This window comes from Penicillium lagena (assembly GCF_028827675.1).
Source record: "Penicillium lagena strain IBT 129212 chromosome Unknown utg000001l_segment0_segment0, whole genome shotgun sequence".
NCBI lineage: Eukaryota > Fungi > Ascomycota > Eurotiomycetes > Eurotiales > Aspergillaceae > Penicillium > Penicillium lagena.
This window is the reverse complement of record NW_026623222.1, coordinates 2,604,227-2,620,926: the sequence shown is the minus strand read 5'-3', so window position 1 is coordinate 2,620,926 and position 16,700 is coordinate 2,604,227. Positions and strand designations below refer to the sequence as shown.

The 16,700-nt window shown below is 51.3% G+C and overlaps 7 protein-coding genes across 7 annotated transcripts; 3 read left to right on the top strand and 4 right to left on the bottom strand.

The window, feature by feature from the left end:
• Positions 1–239: 239 nt before the first annotated feature.
• Positions 240–1,043, top strand: N7510_001133 (class I SAM-dependent methyltransferase; the record flags this gene model as incomplete). Its single annotated transcript, XM_056973060.1, has 1 exon — positions 240–1,043. One exon carries the CDS (start codon positions 240–242, stop codon positions 1,041–1,043), a length of 804 nt encoding a protein of 267 aa, XP_056838177.1.
• Positions 1,044–1,439: 396 nt separating this feature from the next.
• Positions 1,440–1,856, bottom strand: N7510_001132 (WW domain protein; the record flags this gene model as incomplete). Its single annotated transcript, XM_056973059.1, has 1 exon — positions 1,440–1,856. The coding sequence occupies one exon, from the start codon at positions 1,854–1,856 to the stop codon at positions 1,440–1,442; it is 417 nt and encodes a 138-aa protein (XP_056838176.1).
• A 1,441-nt stretch (positions 1,857–3,297) lies between these two features.
• N7510_001131 (uncharacterized protein) lies at positions 3,298–5,634 on the bottom strand (the record flags this gene model as incomplete). The annotated part of the gene is made up of 3 exons (XM_056973058.1): positions 3,298–3,551; positions 3,607–5,541; positions 5,631–5,634. The coding sequence occupies 3 exons, from the start codon at positions 5,632–5,634 to the stop codon at positions 3,298–3,300; spliced, it is 2,193 nt and encodes a 730-aa protein (XP_056838175.1).
• A 1,556-nt stretch (positions 5,635–7,190) lies between these two features.
• N7510_001130 (aromatic acid exporter family protein) lies at positions 7,191–10,588 on the top strand (the record flags this gene model as incomplete). The annotated part of the gene is made up of 5 exons (XM_056973057.1): positions 7,191–7,643; positions 7,687–9,426; positions 9,450–9,539; positions 9,587–10,395; positions 10,468–10,588. 5 exons carry the CDS (start codon positions 7,191–7,193, stop codon positions 10,586–10,588), a joined length of 3,213 nt encoding a protein of 1,070 aa, XP_056838174.1.
• Positions 10,589–10,766: 178 nt separating this feature from the next.
• N7510_001129 (magnesium transporter CorA family protein) lies at positions 10,767–11,975 on the bottom strand (the record flags this gene model as incomplete). The annotated part of the gene is made up of 2 exons (XM_056973056.1): positions 10,767–11,364; positions 11,437–11,975. The coding sequence occupies 2 exons, from the start codon at positions 11,973–11,975 to the stop codon at positions 10,767–10,769; spliced, it is 1,137 nt and encodes a 378-aa protein (XP_056838173.1).
• Positions 11,976–13,833: 1,858 nt separating this feature from the next.
• Positions 13,834–14,799, top strand: N7510_001128 (uncharacterized protein; the record flags this gene model as incomplete). Its single annotated transcript, XM_056973055.1, has 1 exon — positions 13,834–14,799. The coding sequence occupies one exon, from the start codon at positions 13,834–13,836 to the stop codon at positions 14,797–14,799; it is 966 nt and encodes a 321-aa protein (XP_056838172.1).
• Positions 14,800–15,454: 655 nt separating this feature from the next.
• Positions 15,455–15,748, bottom strand: N7510_001127 (uncharacterized protein; the record flags this gene model as incomplete). The annotated part of the gene is made up of 1 exon (XM_056973054.1): positions 15,455–15,748. One exon carries the CDS (start codon positions 15,746–15,748, stop codon positions 15,455–15,457), a length of 294 nt encoding a protein of 97 aa, XP_056838171.1.
• Positions 15,749–16,700: the final 952 nt, after the last annotated feature.

Sequence of the window (16,700 nt, the reverse complement as noted above, 5' to 3'; positions counted from 1 at the left end):
AGCGAATTTAGCGCATGTACAGTTCTGACATGCTTTCCTTCCTAGTGATGATTGAGACTTCATGTGTTGGGACAGAAAAGGTTACCGGAACACGTTCTAAATCCGAAACTCCGAACACAAAGTGATGTGAGGGGCGACTCTCAGCTCTAAATACCATACCTGTCCACACACCCAATCTTACCCCTCTAACCATTTCCAACCGAACCACTCAAGCACAGCACATAAGGAAGGAGTAAAAAATGGCCAAAGTCTACACAACAGACCACTCGAGCTCCGTCATGCGCACACACGGCTGGCGCACGGCCTCCAACTCAGCTCCCTACCTGCTCCAGCACCTAAAGCCCAACATGCGCATCCTCGACGTGGGCTGCGGCCCAGGGACCATCAGCACGGATCTCGCCAAGTATGTCCCAGACGGAGAGGTCGTGGGCGTAGAATACGTTCCCGACCCACTAGAGGGCGCGCGGCAGTTCGCCGCTGCTGCGGGGGTGACCAACATCAGCTTTGAAGTGGGCGACATCCACGCACTGAAATTCCCAGATGACAGTTTCGACGTCGTGCACGCGCACCAGGTCCTGCAGCACATCGCGGACCCCGTGCAGGCTCTACGAGAAATGCGGCGCGTTGTCAAGCCCGGCGGTATTGTTGCCGCTCGGGACTCTGCCACGTTTGAGTGGTATCCCGAGAATGAAGGAATTGCCGCGTGGAAAGACGTAGTGGATAAGATGCAGCGTACTAAAGGCGGGAATCCTCATCCCGGGAGGATGATCCATGTCTGGGCGGCGAAGGCGGGCTTTGCGAGGCAGAAGATTGAGAAAAGTGTTGGGACTTGGTGCTTTAGTAGTGATGAGGAGAGGGCGTATTGGGGCGGGTCGATGGCGGAGAGGGCGCAGTCCTCTGGGTTTACGACTATGTCTATTCAAGAAGGTTATGCGAGCCGCCAGGACTTGGAGAACATCGCATCGGGGTGGCGGACTTGGGTGGAGGATCCAGATGGTTGGTTTGCGATGCTGCACGGGCAGATTCTGTGTTGGAAAGAGTAACAAACTAAATAAACTTATGCGTAGAGAGTATAGAGTACCTTGGTGGAATCTTTGAAGGAATTGCAGTTATGATAAAGCCCTATTCCACAAGCATAAAGATCGAACGAAAGGAATGCTGAAAGTGCTCATCAGAAAAGTAAACATCGGCTTCAGCGTTGAAAGAGTATCCCAGAGCATAAACAACAGTGCAATGGAGCAAAGCACACAGAAAAGAAAGCCGCAAGGTTTCAAGCACCGCATTTACCAGCCATCATCTTCACGGTAGTCCTGATAGGACTGATCCTCACGTCCCTCTTCATAGGCGTCATCCCGCTCCTCCTGATCCTCTCTTTCCTCATGCTCATCTATACATAGAATCAGTACGACCTCGTACATGAATAACCCATGGACACAAAACTAACCATATTCGTGTTCCAGAAAAGCGCCGGCAAGACCACCAACCGCCAAACCCGCAACACCACCCGCCAAATACTTCCCAGCATTGCTGCTCTTCTTCTCTTCGACGTATTCGGTACGTTCCTCATACACAACGGGCGGGGGGCCAGGCGGCGCGGCGTAATACTCTCCCGGAGGACCTCGGTTTTCATATGCATACGCGGGCTCAACATAGGGCGGCTCCCATTGCGAGCGGCCGGTGGCCTCCTCCACCCAGAAGGCGCGGCGCACACTGGGCTCCCACTCCTGCCTCCAGCCTGGGGGCAATGGCGGCGGGGGGATGGCGGGAGGTCGGATGAGCGGTGGTGGTGCGCCGTACGAACCGCGCTCGTAGGGAGGGCGAGCGTAGGGGTCACCGTAGGGTGGAGCGTAGGCCATTCCGATATTGTAGGAAGAAGGTATTCAGAGAGGAATGGTGAGAGAGAAAAGAGAAGGAGAAAGGGAGAGAGGGAGAGAGAGTAGTAGGATGAGTGTGTGGTGGAGTAAGAGGGGCAGCTTTTTATAAGCAATAAGTAGAAAAAGAAAAAAAGGACAACAATGCCAGTAAGATCAATGAAACTCTCACATTGCGGGCATGAAGGATGCAGCTTGCATATTAATAGAGTACTTGATCGTTATCCATTACACGTTAGTCTTGTCGAACCGAGAAGCTTAAAAATTGACTAATAGTAACTAAACGGTGCCGAAAAGGGGCGGCGGCACCAATGTCTGCCATCATTTTGGTCCGTCTTGCGGGATTTTAGCTTAGTAGTAGTGTAGGCCAGTATGAAAGGAGGGGCGCAATGAATTCTCGCGCCGTTCCGTTCCGGTTAGGCAGATGCAATAACCCCTGAGAGACAACTGATAGTCAGTTGATAACCGCATTGCAGTTTCAGTTGTGGGGGCATGGGACCGCACCAGTGTGTGACCGTAAGACGGACATTTCGTTGGTTAGGGTGTCACACTCTCTCCACTGCCCCCTGGACAAAGCACCGGTAAAGCTGATCAACTCCTGAGCGGCTAGACTCCACACCGGCCGTTGCTTGATTATTTCGACAGATGGTCTGTGCTGGATTGTCATTATTATTCCCCTGACTGGGAATCATATTCAATTATGCTATGGGTGTGTCAGTAATCAGGTCAGACAGAAGATAACAACAGTTCATGGAATTTCCGTTCTGCTGGGTCATTAGGTGCCTTGGTTACTACGTACGGATGATTCGGGTATCAACAAGTGGCGCAGCAGTAGGACCGAAACACAGCCACTCGCAGTGACACACGTGGCGCAGCCGAAATTAGTGTCGCTCCTTAGTTCCTGATACACTGCTTGCTACGCTCGGGGCATTATCGTCTAGCTCCGAGTCAGGACGGCCGAGACAAAGACGCTGGTCGGCAGCAAGAGAGATGCTAACCAAAATATCTCAAGTATGTGATTACTGGTCCCGTCTATAGTGACCAAGGTGGTGATATCAATGGCTTCTTAAGAGATCGGCAGCCTTCTTACACAAGTAGACTAGACTCTGGGGCCCGTCTGGTATCGCTACTCGGGAGCCATGTCAGAATTTATTAGGTACTTCCTAGGTAGGCAGGCAGAATTGGTGGGGTGTTGGGATGGGGTTGGTCCCCATCCCCATATCGACAAGAGTGTGTATTCAAGAAGATACAGAAGCGAAGGACAAAAAATGCAGCTGATTCCCATCCCACAAGACATTAAATTAGAAGTGATCCTGCCGGCTGAACATGCCCCAAACCCTAAGCCACTCAAGCGGTAGCGGGTGTGCCGTCCCGCTGCTGCATGCGCAGTGCAGAGGAGCTGCACCGATCAGCATGGCCGTCCCGACTAATTGGGCTCCGAGCCGGCGAGCTTGCTGGACTCATTGGTGTTGGGGTAGAAGAAGGCAGCCAGGGCGATAATCACGTATGCGGCGATCAATAGCGCGCCTTCCAGGTAGTTGCTACGGCCGTCCAGAACGAGGAAGTTGACCACGAATGCGGTGACGAAAAGGCAAATCGTCTCGAAGAGGGTGAAGTACAGGGACATATCCTTTTCCATGCACCAGCCAATTATTACCACCAAAGGAGTGACGAAGATAGCTATAAGATATGAGTTAGGACTGGGCGTTGAGCAAGGTAAACACGGAAGACGTACCAATTTGAATGCTGCTGCCCACTGAAACGCCAATGGCAAGGTCCATCTTGTTTTTCGTGGCCACGCTGACGGCCGTAACATGCTCAGCCGCGTTACCCACAATGGGCAGGATGATAAGACCAATGAATGCCTCGCTGACCGGTGACCCGTTGGCAATCATGGTGGGAATGGCATCGACCAGGAACTCGGCACAGACAGCCACAAGGACAGTGGACATCAGAAGCATGACAACGGCTGCGGTACGAGACATCTGTGGCTCTGGCTCCTCGATGACTGGGTTTACCACAATATCATCTGTCGCACCGGGTTGGCGCGCAGCACCACGGGCAAACTGAACGGGATTGCCAGCTGGTGGAGGCCGTGGGCTCATATGGGCAGGCAATGAGTTACTCCGGGCCAGGGACGGGCGCGTTGTGCCGGTCCCAATGTGAGGAGAATTCCCCGGCGACTGAGAGCTGAAGACGGTGTTGGACAACAGCGATGGAATAGGTCCGAAGGGGGATTTTCTCTTGGGCATGCCCGCAGCACCATTCTCCATGTCGAGCTCAGTCTGGACTTGAGTTAAATTGGGAGCCGTGGCGGATCCCGTCATGCCACGACACTCAGTTTCAACCTGAGCAGTCGCAGCCTTGGCCTGCCTCGCTGCCTGTTTCTCTGCATGTCGCCGCTCAGCCCGGCGCTTCTTCCTCTCACGCTTCTTGGTCTTCTCGTCGGCTTTGGAGCTTGCAATGCGACTCAGCGCCTGTCCAAAGTCACGCGCGCGGACCTCAGAGCCCTTGCGACCGTCTTCATCGGCATCATAAGGTCCATCATCGGCGAAATCAATTGCAAAAGATTGGTTATCATCTTTGGGATCGGCGATGGAGTTACCAACAGAGGAGCTTTGGTTTTCAGTCGACAATGTTCGGTCGCCCATCGTTTTTCTTTGGTTTGACTGGTCGGAGCTCGTGCTTGATTTGCGATGTTTGCGGTATTTCATTGCCCGCTTGATTCGTTTGGCCGTCGTCCACGAAGTGGTGGTATCGACAGATTCATCACTAGAGCTCGTCGACGAATCGGAAGAGCTGTTCAAGAATTCCGCCAGCACACCGGGGTGCGACTCCTCGTCGATGATCTGCTGAGGTATACTCGCGTACAGGTACGAGTGCGACTTAAGCTGGAACAAGATGTACAGGACGTACATCAGCAGAAGAACCACGCTGGTCCCGCGGCTGACCTTGAGTGTCTCGGTGTCGGCCTCGTTGCTGTTCGACCAGGATGCGTGGAAAGCAGTCGGGAGTAGCAGACTGCACACACTCAAACTCAGAAGACAGGCGCTCATCTGGGTGACGGTGCTGTTGTAGATCTGCTCCTGGAAGCGGAGACCTCCCAGCAGAAAAGCCATGCCCAGAATCAGGAGCAGGTTGGCCAAAATAGAGCCTAGTAGTGACGCCTGAACGATCCGGATTTCGTTCTTGACCAGTGCAATAATGAAAATGATCAATTCCACGGCGTTGCCGAAGGTGACGTTGATGAGCGCACCAATGGTGTCACCCAGACGACTGGCGACGCTCTCGGTCGCGTGGCTCAGCAGACCAGCCAACGGAATAATGGCCACTGCGTTCATCGCGAAGACGACGCCGGAGTTCAGGCCGGCCGCCTTGACCGCGATACCCACAGGCACAAATATCAGCAGGACATTGACCCAGCTGTGGAAGAGGGCGTCCTTGGTATGATTGCCGAACCGGATGCAGCCGTTGCGCATGCGCAGGCCCAGGCCTGGTTTGGGGGTATTGTTGGACTCATCGGGAGCTATGGGCGCGCCCGGGGTGGACGGATTCACTTGTCCATCTTGACAAGAGGTTTTCTCGGGGATCTGACTCGCCCTTTTGGAGGAACCTGGGTTGGAGGGAACACGAGCCGTTGCGTGAGCTTTCGCCCACGAGTTAATACGGTCTGTCGGGGGACAGCAGAGTCAGTCAACGATACGAGATAAGACAGATCGCAGCGAGATAGGAAGATGACGACGACATGGAGTCACTCACGCATGTATTAGGAAAACCAAATGTGGATTGGAAGAAGGCGTAGAAGCCTGGGGGGTGGTGAGGAAGAAGAAAAGGGAAAAAACGTGGAAGCGGACTAAAAGGAAGGAAGGATGGCCGACTAGACAAAACCGGATCGATCGAATATTGATTGCTGAGCTTGGCAGCTTGGCGTGACCCATTATTTAAAACTGAAAGGATGGCCTTTACGATCTGATCCAATTGGAATGCATGACGAGTACCCTGACACTCCGACACATTCTCGGACTCGCGTTCGCTGCGTCAGCTGTATCCCTGTATTTATTTCATGATGTCACTGTCTAAAAACACCACCACCCTCGCAGATAGGGCCACGGTGCCGATCGCAGTAATTGGTGTGAGGTGGCGTCCTTGGCCAGGTCGTATGAGCCCTGTAACCGACCGAGGTGGACTGGGATCTTGGCCAACGCATTGTGGCTGTCATTATACATTTGTGACAGTTAGTCCATCGGATAATGACTGTACAATCCACTAAGAGCCATTGTTGTGCCTCGCACTGCCTCAGATCCCAATCGAGCCATGGATGCGAGCCCCACTGCCTCTCCGCAACCGCCGCAATGTGGCTGAGTCCCCAGAATCGGTTGGTATTGTGATTTTGTTGGGACTGGGTAGAATAATGCGATCACGATGAGATAAGATCGCAAATTCCGTAGTGGGGAATAGTTTGAAGTATTCATTTTATTAGGCTGGGCTCTTGTTACTCCAGTATGTATGAGCAAGATTATAAGGTTTGTTGTGGCTGTCAGATCTCTCTCACTGCGATGATATATATCTTCAACTTGGACATGGTCCATACCCACATGTTCTGCAGCTGAAGGCCCAGACAAAGCAGAAAACATAGAAAATTGCCTGACAAAACAATCCCAATCTTTTGACTGCTTTAGCCATGTCATGGAGACAAACAAAGTCGTCAATCAGATTCTCCCGCTGTTGTACAAGTGAGTTTCAAAGGCGGCAAATCTCTCTTCCGCGGTCGCCACTCTCATCCATTTAGAAGCCCTTTATCTTTTTTTTGTTTGAGAAAGAGAGAGAGAGAGAGAGAGAGAGTCAAAATCATTCGAGAGTATCAATAATAAACAAAATATCAAGATCACACAGACTAGACAGTCAAACATAGAAATACGCCTCTCGATCCGGCGTCATGTGAGCACGAACCATCGACATCGAGGCTCTCAGTTCTGGTTAATGCCGATGGGCGATGCCGGTGTCTCGAAGGATCTCTAAGACCAAACTTTGCTTCTGGCCGAATGAAGTGTCAAAAGTCAGTCCACTTCATATGCCCCTCAGATCGGCATTAGTCTCGGCACGGCATCCCGATCGACCCCGATCCGCATGTAGCCCACGATAATCAGATCGACCTGCCTGTTGAGAGTTTTCTGTCCACACCATGCCAATTGTTCTCCTTTGCTTGACTGTCGTTTAAGTTTCGATACGGTGCAGTCTATTTGGGCCACAACTAGGACGATGACTCAAAAGGCGTCCGGGCCATCTCGGTCTGGGATGCTCGGGTGAGGACCTATATCCATGTTCTCACGAAGAGACGCTAACAACGTAAATCAGATATCTAAATCCAATGACCTGGTGGTCCAGGCTGGAATTGGATTCGCGTACTGTGCTTATGATATTAAAGGGTGCATTGATCCCGACCCTTGTGATTGCGATGTACCGAGCCATATCAACCATATATTGGTGTCTTTTGCTGAACATTATTACAGATATCAAACTGATGCCATCTCTAATATCACCACTACTATTGGCTATCTATCCGCCTTGATGTCGATAGTTGCTCAAGGTCTGATGCCGCGAGCCAAATTCATGAAAATCATGTTCTTCGACCTGGTCTCTACCGGTCTCTCTGCTTCTCTCTGCTGTCTTGCAGTGTTCTGCTCTGTCAAAGCAAGAGAGCACAACGCTCCCGCCAATGCCAGCGAGAGTGTCCGAAACGGGTACAACAGCGATGCCTGTGCCGTGGCCGCAGTGTGGCTGATTTTCATGATCTGGTATGCATGCTAACCCCAAGTCTTCTGAACACATTACTGATTGTATGCACAGGGCTGCAAATTCTCTTCGTGCTTTGCGACCCATGGAGCTTCAGGACCCCATGGTTGCCTTCTCCATTTTTGCCTCGGTTACCATCACCCGTGCAGGCATGTTTACCACACTAGCCGAAGGACTCGGGTTCATATCTCGACTGCTCAAGGGATTCATGATTGGGTTCGCCGTTGCAACTGGTGTGTCGTTGCTGATCTTGCCCATCACGAGTCGAGGCAACGTCTTCCACGACATCAAGGGCTACGCGACTTCCGTCGAAGGGGTACTGGAGTCCCAGATATCATTTGTGGAAGACAGCTCAGCCACTGCACTGATGACGAGGAGAAGCCTGCTCCGTCGAGCATGGACTGCGATGCGTACGCGGGACATGCAGATCGAGGGCGAGCCGGATGTGGTGGAATCCAAACAAAAGCACTTGCAGGCATCCATGGCGAAGCTCAACGGGCTGCATAGTAAGCTTCATGCCGATCTGTTCTACTCGAAGGATGAAATTGCATGGGGGAAATTGTCAGCCGAAGATCTTAACACTATTGCCTCGCTCTTTAGGAGTCTGTTGCTTCCGCTGTCTGGAATGTCGATGCTGCCGGAAATCCTGGAGATGATTATCAAGAATGAAGGACCATACGATTCATGTAATGACGACGACGGGGACAACGGTTTTGATGACGAAAGGGGCCTCAAACATTCGGAAATCCAACAAGTGGCGCAAACCCTACACGAGCGTTTGCTCAGCGCGTCTAACCTTGTCAAGCTGGGGCTCCACTATTTTCTCTTGTCCCTGGAGCTTATCAAGCCTAAGCATTTGGACAAGCAGAAAAAGACTCGCAAGGGTGGAGTGCAGGCTAAGGATGAGGAAGCAAGGGGTGAGACACTCAACCCACTGCAACCCGATTTTGTGGAGAGGTACAAACATGAGCTGCGCAACTATTACTCGCGTTGGAAGCACCTGCCCGAAGCGCTCGCGACCCTTGAGGCATTTTCAGCCTCTGAAAAACCCATCCCCACGGAGTCTGGCTCGCAGATTATTGCCGTGGATCGCGATGTGCGCCAGGAATTCTTCCTCATTCTGTACATGGGCCATCTGCAGGGTGATCTGCTTAACGCGACACTGCAGCTTGTGCAGTTTGCAGCTAGCAAAATTGCCGATGGGACGATAAAACATGGCCGATTGATTTTCCCCAAGCAGAAATCCATTCGCGAATGGTTGTCTCTCAGCACCGACAAGAAAGCTGCCGATACGGAATCGGATCGTCGCCAACCTCCGCATGCAGATCCCTCGACGGTCCAGCGTCCACAATATGACGCTACCTTTCCAGATCCCGAACACCTGCCGCCCGCGAATGTTTTCGAAAAATTGAGTGTGGGACTGCGAGCTGTCTCTCATATGATCAAATCCGACCAGAGTAGCTTTGGTTTCCGGGTGGCAGCCGCGTCCTTCTCAGTTGGGATACTGGCATTTCTTCACCAGACGCAAGACTTTTTTATTCGGCAACGATGTATCTGGGCTATGATTGTCATTGTGATCGGCATGAACCCGACCAGCGGACAGACCATGTTCGGGTTCGTGGCGCGCATAGTGGCGACGGTGATATCGCTCGTTCTCAGCTTGATTGTCTGGTATATAGTTGACGGCAAGACGGCTGGAGTGATTATTTTCCTGTATCTAGCGAATGTGTTCGAGGCATGTACTCCAACACAACTGTATGACGTTCATTTACTGACTACCTCCAGTATTACTTTTATGTCAAGGTGCCGCAATACTTTGGCGCAACTGTCATTTCCATCGTCACCCTGAATGTGATTGTTGGCTATGAGCTGCAGGTATGTTTATAACCTCGTTTCGCTCATATCTAACTAACAACACAAAGGTTCGCAAACTCGGCTTGGACGAGGCAACCTCCAACGGCCAGCCATACTACCCAATCTACCTATTCGGCCCCTACAAACTAGCAGCGGTGGCAGCAGGCTGCGCCATCTCATTCTTCTGGGTGATTTTCCCGTACCCAATTACAGCAAAATCCCAATTACGCAAGCTCCTCGGCCGGAGCCTGTTCGTGCTTGCCGAATTCTACAGCTGCATGCATGCGACGATCGAGCTCTGGTTCAGCGGCGAGCTAGGTAAACTTCAAGACACTCACTCGCCCGCACACAAACTTCAGGCCTCGCGGCATAAAATCTTCAAGGAGGAAATGATGCTCTTAACTGCTCTGCGCATGCACAGCCATTTCAGCACCTTTGAGCCTCCGATCGGAGGCAAGTTCCCCAAGCAGGTCTATGACAATATCATCTCGGAGATTCAGCGCATTCTGACAAGCATGTCCTTAATGGCGCATACCACGCAGAAACTCGATGCCCTGTCGATAGACTCGGAGCACCCAGAGCGTGAGAGTGACGGTCAGTGGATGGAACAGCTTGCAGAGATTGCTTTGAAATCGCCAGACTTCAACTCCCACCAGATTACTTCGTTGCTGTGCCACTTATCCGCCGCGATCATGAATGCCCAACCCTTGCCGCCGTACTTGTCTATTCCGGACTCCTTTCCTCTTGCGCGCCAGATGCGGAGGATTGATGGTGAGCTGTTAAACATTCGACACGTGGAGGACCCGGCGTTCTCAGCGTTTGCATCGTTGGAGGTGCTTCGGTCGGTTGTTAGCTTCAGCTTGCAGGAGCTACTTGAGTATGTTGTTCTGCTACACCTCTCTGGTGTACTCTATGCTTTGAAATGGAAGCTGTACTAACGCGTCTATAGTAATGTGAGGAAGCTGGTCGGTGAGCTGAACTTTGACTTCACTTTTCGACAGACGCAGCGGTATACTGAGTCGGCGAGACTGATGTCGAGCTCATATGAAGAAGAGGAAGAGGACAGGTAATTCTATATAGTTTTGTATACTTAGATACAAACTTAGTCCAATTGAAGGGGTTCTTGTCGCCAGCGGACGACGTTACTGCCTCGCCCCTGAAAATTTCACACAGTTTGAGCCATACCGCGTCAATATGCAAATTGCCGGACCTCTTTTGCTGCATGTATGACCGTCATCCCATCTAAATCTATAAGAACCTCATTTTCGCTGCAATAGCAATACAAACAATCACAAACGCACCAAACACACCCACAATCCCAAAGAACCAAGATAACCCACTGGAAAGCTGCCCGGGCACTTCAACATTCATCCCAAACAGCCCTGTCACCAGATGCAAGGGCACAAAGATGGCCGCGAGAAGAGTCACCTTGCTCATGGTGGAGTTGATCGCCAAACTAACCCGGACATTCGTGGCATTCAGCTGCGCCAGACAATTCGCCCGCGACCGGCTGATGATTTCGTCGGTGTGCGCGAGACTCGACAACATTGTGACGAGGTGATCTTGTACGTCGCCCAGATACAGTAGCAGGTCTCCGTTGGGGAAGACGGCGTCGACGCTACCGCCTTTGTCCGGTGCTTGGCATCTTTTCACGAAACCGTTCAGCACGTCGACTTTGCCGTGTAGCACGCGGATGATATGTGTGATTTTCTTGCGGAGGAAGTCGACTTGCGGTATGAGCGCTTTGACGTCGTCGATGCGCACGATGAAGACTTGGTCTTCGATGGCTTCGGACTCGCGCTCGATGGTCCGCATGAAGGGCTCGAAGCTGTCGATTATGTCGTCTCTGCATGGGGAGTATTAATTAGCAATGTTAATATGATGTATTTAGAAGGAGAGGCAAGAATATAAGGCATACATGAGTGCATAGCAGATCCAATCACTAGACAATATCGCTGGATCGTGCATCTTGCGCATCCGATGCCGCACACGATGCACATGGCCACATCCACCTGGCGAGAAGGTCACAACGCCGTAGTGAAAGACCAAAATGTACAGCCCCGTCGATGGCGGGATGTCCGCGCGGTGGCCGTCGTCATCGCTCCGAGATGAGCGCGAGCTCACGAGCGTCTGGAAGGATATGAGATAGTAGTTCGGGAACACCTCGACCTTCTCGCCTGTATCACGGGTTGCAATGTTCTCCGCCGTCAGCGGGTGGATGGACAGTGTCTGTGCGACGGATGCGATGTCCTGATCTGTGGCATCATGGATGTCGAGCCACCAGACGGGCTGGTTGGGGTCTGGGAGGCTCTTTTGGCGTCGTCCAGGGAGTAAGTGGTCTAAGCTGCCCTTCAGGTCTTCCCAGACGGAGGAGGTGATGGTTTCTTGGTTCTGGGAGGAGAAGAAACTGAAGCGCCGGCTCTGGGTGGTGGATCGGTGGGTGTGTGATTTCTTCATTATGAATTGGTGAGAGAGGTCTGGTTGTTTCTGTAGTCATCCTTCGAGTCTTCAGCCGATTCTAAGGCGGAGCGAGCTGCAATGGCGAAAAGTGTCGAACAGTCATAGAGATTGTGTAGGAAGGAGAGAGAGAATAAAAACCAGGAAAGAGTATATCGCGAGCAAGCATGGAAAACCCGACATTCAGCCCTATCCGTTGCCGGTGGAGACTAGTCGAGGTGCTAGGCAGCTTCGTTTGGGTGAGCAGATTAAAGATAATAATGGGGGTAGGATGTCGGGCAGTGTCATTGTTGAATCGATTATTTCATTACACATCATTCATCTGAAGAGCCAGTCCACAGTTCCAGCTGATATTCCCATAGACTCCGTCGCAATGTTACAGTCCGTCTCGAAACTGGTGACACCACCTACACTCTTTCATTGTTTCCTGAACCGTAATGTCAATATCCGCTAGTCTATATTAGGAATGGTTTCGGAATATCAATATTCCTGTGTCAGAATCAATACAGTGATTTACTCTACTTATAATACATTTCTCTGTCTTGTAACTGAATTGGCGATCCCAGGCAACTAGAATTTTCCATGAAAATGCAAACAAGTCATAACTAGAGCCTGAGAGGCCTCGAGAATCTGGCAAGGTCGCTTTCCTCTCCCACTTCCTGTGTCTAAGTGACAGTTTGGGTAGTTACTTGGTACTAGACATTGCAAATAGTGACTTACATTCATTGCTTACCTGCAGACTACTCATGAACCTGCTTATCACACTACTCAGCCTGTCAGCCACAGCTCTCTTTACGCTCTGTGACACCCCTTGGTAGAAGCTAACACACAATGATGTTACTAGACTCCTTAGTGGCATCATATGCCTTGGGGAGATGACTTATGCTCCTTTCAACGATGATAATACCTACCGAACTAAACAATATAATCTCTAGGAACGGAATCCCTCATATACCCCTACCCCCGGTTACTTTAACCACGAATAGGCGCCATGAGTGATCTGCCCTTCACCCGATGCTAAGGCTATAGTTGGTGAATGTTCACCCTCCTTACACCACCGTACGTCCGACCAACTAAGTTTTCATCCCGCGGTTGAACGCGAAGATACAAGTGCTTAGGACAAATAATTTCTAGACTATATTTACTACTAGATCGAATAGAGAGTCAAAATAAAACATCGAGCCATGGTGAAGGATACAGAACAAGACCTAACTCTACTACCTATTTCTTATTAGGAACAGATCAAGGAGGACGCCGCGAGTATTCCACGACGGAAGATAGCCCGTAGCCGACGAGTTAGGCTAGATAATACCGCCTTAATGTTATCTATAAATGATCGTTTCTAGAGAGATCACCCTCTATGTCTGGTCGTCGTATACTTCAAATGTAATTGATGGATGGATATCGTCATCGCCCTGTTTGCAACGGCGCGTGTATAAGCATGCTTACTGCTCGCTTTTCTTATCGACAGCCGCATGGACCTGCGCGCCTTACCTTTTTGTGTTTAGCATAATTGCTCCGCTTTCTACCTAGGGCCCCCCCAGGACAAGGCGAGGGATTAGACCCTCTGAAAATGAGGCCCCCAGGGACAAGAGTGAAAAAGTAAGCAAGCTAAGGCGTTTCGGTAATCTCTACCCCAATCAGCCTATAGTAAGCAGCCTATTGGAGGGAAAAGGCAACTTACTTCCTCAGCTGAACGTAATAAACCCTTTATCACGGGGTCATTATTACGGGATAGAATCTTGCGGAGTTATAAAAGGACTCTGAGCACCGACTAGGTGCGCTACGACTTCAATACGACCTTGGGCGTGAAGATTGACAACACTACTCACATATAAGCTAGAGACAGATATCCACCATGGCGCTCCGTTCCATGCTGACCCAGTACTGGCCGCCGTCACCGACCTTCACCGAGAAAGATGTCCCCAGCCAAGAGGGGCGCGTGTTCATCGTCACCGGCGGGAACCAGGGCGTTGGGTACGAGCTCATCAAGATGCTCTACCCTACCGGTGCCGTCATCTACATGGCCAGCCGCTGTAAGGAACGTGCTGAACAAGCCATCAAGGACATCGTTTCTGCGGACCCATCTGGCTCTGCGCGTCTTCGGTTCCTCCATCTCGACCTCGACGACCTCAACGTGGTCCGAAGTGCTGCCAAAACATTCTCTGAGCAGGAGTCGCGCCTCGATATCATATGGAATAACGCCGGGGTTGGGGGTGTGAAGGTCGGTTCTAAGACCAAGCAGGGATTCGAGGCCCATATGGGAATCAATGTCATTGGTCCTTTTCTCTTCACTCAGCTCCTCCTCCCGAAATTGCAGGCGGCGGCGGTAGCCTCTCCAAAGAATAGCGTCCGCATTATTTGGACCAGCTCCTGTTCTATAGAGCTGCTATCCCCGAAGGGTGGCTACAACCTCAAGGACATCGAGGAGGGCGGGACCAACAACGCTCTCGTCAACTATGCGGTGTCTAAGGCGGCAAACTGGATAGTTGCTGACGAAGCCGGGAAGCGCTATGGCAAAGACGGCATCATCAGCGTGGTTCAGAATCCGGGCAACCTAAAGACAGAGATCTACAACACCCAGACCAAACTCACGATGTTCTTCGTAAACAGGCTGCTACATCCACCAAAGCTAGGCGGCTATACCGAGCTATATGCAGGCCTCAGCCCGGAGATCACAGAGAAGCAGCAGGGCGGGCTCATCATCCCGTGGGGGAGAGTTCAGGCCCGCAACCCGAGGGAGGATATCCACGAAGCACTAGAGAAAGGCAAGGGAACGGAATTGTGGGATTGGATTGACGCCCAGACCAAGGCGCATGCTTGAGTAATGCACTACCAGATTCATATAGCCAAGGTACAACGAGCAAAGTAGGTTTTCCGAGCAGGCGATCGCACAAAGCCTCGAGCATCATAGGAGTGATGCTACGGGGTCGTCCACCTTTATTAGGCGGTGCTTTAACGCTGCCAAACATCCGTATATTAGAGAAGATTCTTAAGATGGTTCTCTTGCTACAGCTAGCAGCCTGCGCCATCTGCGATATAGATAGTTCCCCACTGTAGATCATGTCGTAGATAAGCTCATGCTTTGAGGGAGCTAGATTTGGGGCCATCTTGGTACAACCACTGGTGATTGATTGTTAAGCTCCCGGGTGGGGCTGTCTCCCCTCCCTCGCCGAGGGTGGGCTGTCTTGGGGGTGGGGTATGGTGGTGCCAGGTGTACTGAATTTACAAGCTAATACATAATTGACAAGTAGTAAGTAATCGACGTAAGAAGCAATACACGTCCGATTCGACAGGGGTACTCCGGAAAAACTCCCAACGTAGACTAGCTGGTCATGGCATTACAGTTCGAGAAACAATGAAAGAGTGGGTGGTGACACCGGGTTCGAGACAGACTGTATGCAGATAAACTCAAGAACCTGGAATTCGCAATTAGAATTTACTCTACTACATTGATTCTCTTCATACTTACTTTCGCATCAACTGCTCATCTCGATTTGCTTTGACTTTGAGTGCTCCCCATGCTCTCGATCCACCACATAGGACCTGCTCAGTCGTGGGTAGTAGAACGCAAAGAAGACAATAACCGCCACGAGGATGAGCAGTGTCGGGAGGAACATAAAGATGAAGAGGACCAGGCTCAGGCCGATGGCCGCATGTTGGCCGCTGAGGAAGCGCTGAGCCATGAGGTCAAGGATGATGGGGGAGGAGGGCATCGACAGTATCTTTGTGTTTGTGTGTCGGTAGTTGCGGGTGGCCGGCTGGAAGCCCATTTGAAAATGAACTATGTATATACTGGACGCTGCAGAATGCAGGTCCCGGCACCGCCTCGGCGTGGCTTTGCCGTGTGGCTGAAATGCTGGTGCCTGCGTGGTGGTCGTCATTATTATCCTTGCGAGAAGGCAACCGAATTTCCAGAATAACACATCGTTGATTGCCTAGTTAACTCTGTCACTAATCATAGTCCGCGACGGCAGCATTGTTTGGCCAGGAGGTGATAATAATCATATTCCATAGTCCCGCTTGGCCTAGTCAGGCAGCAGCATTTTCCCCAGTCCGCCAGTAATCCCTCAATTCCATAGCGAAGCATCATCATGTCGACTTTGCATGAACAATATCACATACTAAGGATCCTAGAGAATCCTCCATTCTTGCCGATTCTCCCTGTTCCCCTCCACTGCATCCGATTATACTTCGTGGCCTGCTTTCCACCCACAGGCATAGTGGGTGGGGCCCTGCGCGAGCTTAGGTTACACAGAAAACCCCGAGTGCCGCCAGCATGCGTCTGCCACCCATTGGAGAATTTTTCTTGACCGGGACCACGGTAGCAAGCAAATAACGGACAGAACCAACCAACGCAGCATCCTGCGACGATCAGCAAACTCCATTGGTGGCGAGCAAAACATCCCGCCCTGCTCCCGTAGGGCTGAAGCTTAATCGTGGGTCCGCGTGAGGTCCGATCGATTCTACAAACAGACCGCCGGAGGGAGAGTCCGGGAAGTAGGATTGGATGTGATGTGATAATTAAACGCAATCTTAAACAAACTACAGAAAATAAGTTCGAGTCAATTGGACCGACAACTATGCTCATTTGAAGATTCTACGGTGGAACCCTTGTGCTTATTTTCCCCCACATCCCTGCCGGCTTTTGTTTTCCCTTTCTTTCTTCCCTCCGTCTTCCCTCCACTCTGTCTCACCGTCTTTTCCACTGCCCATCCCCCGACC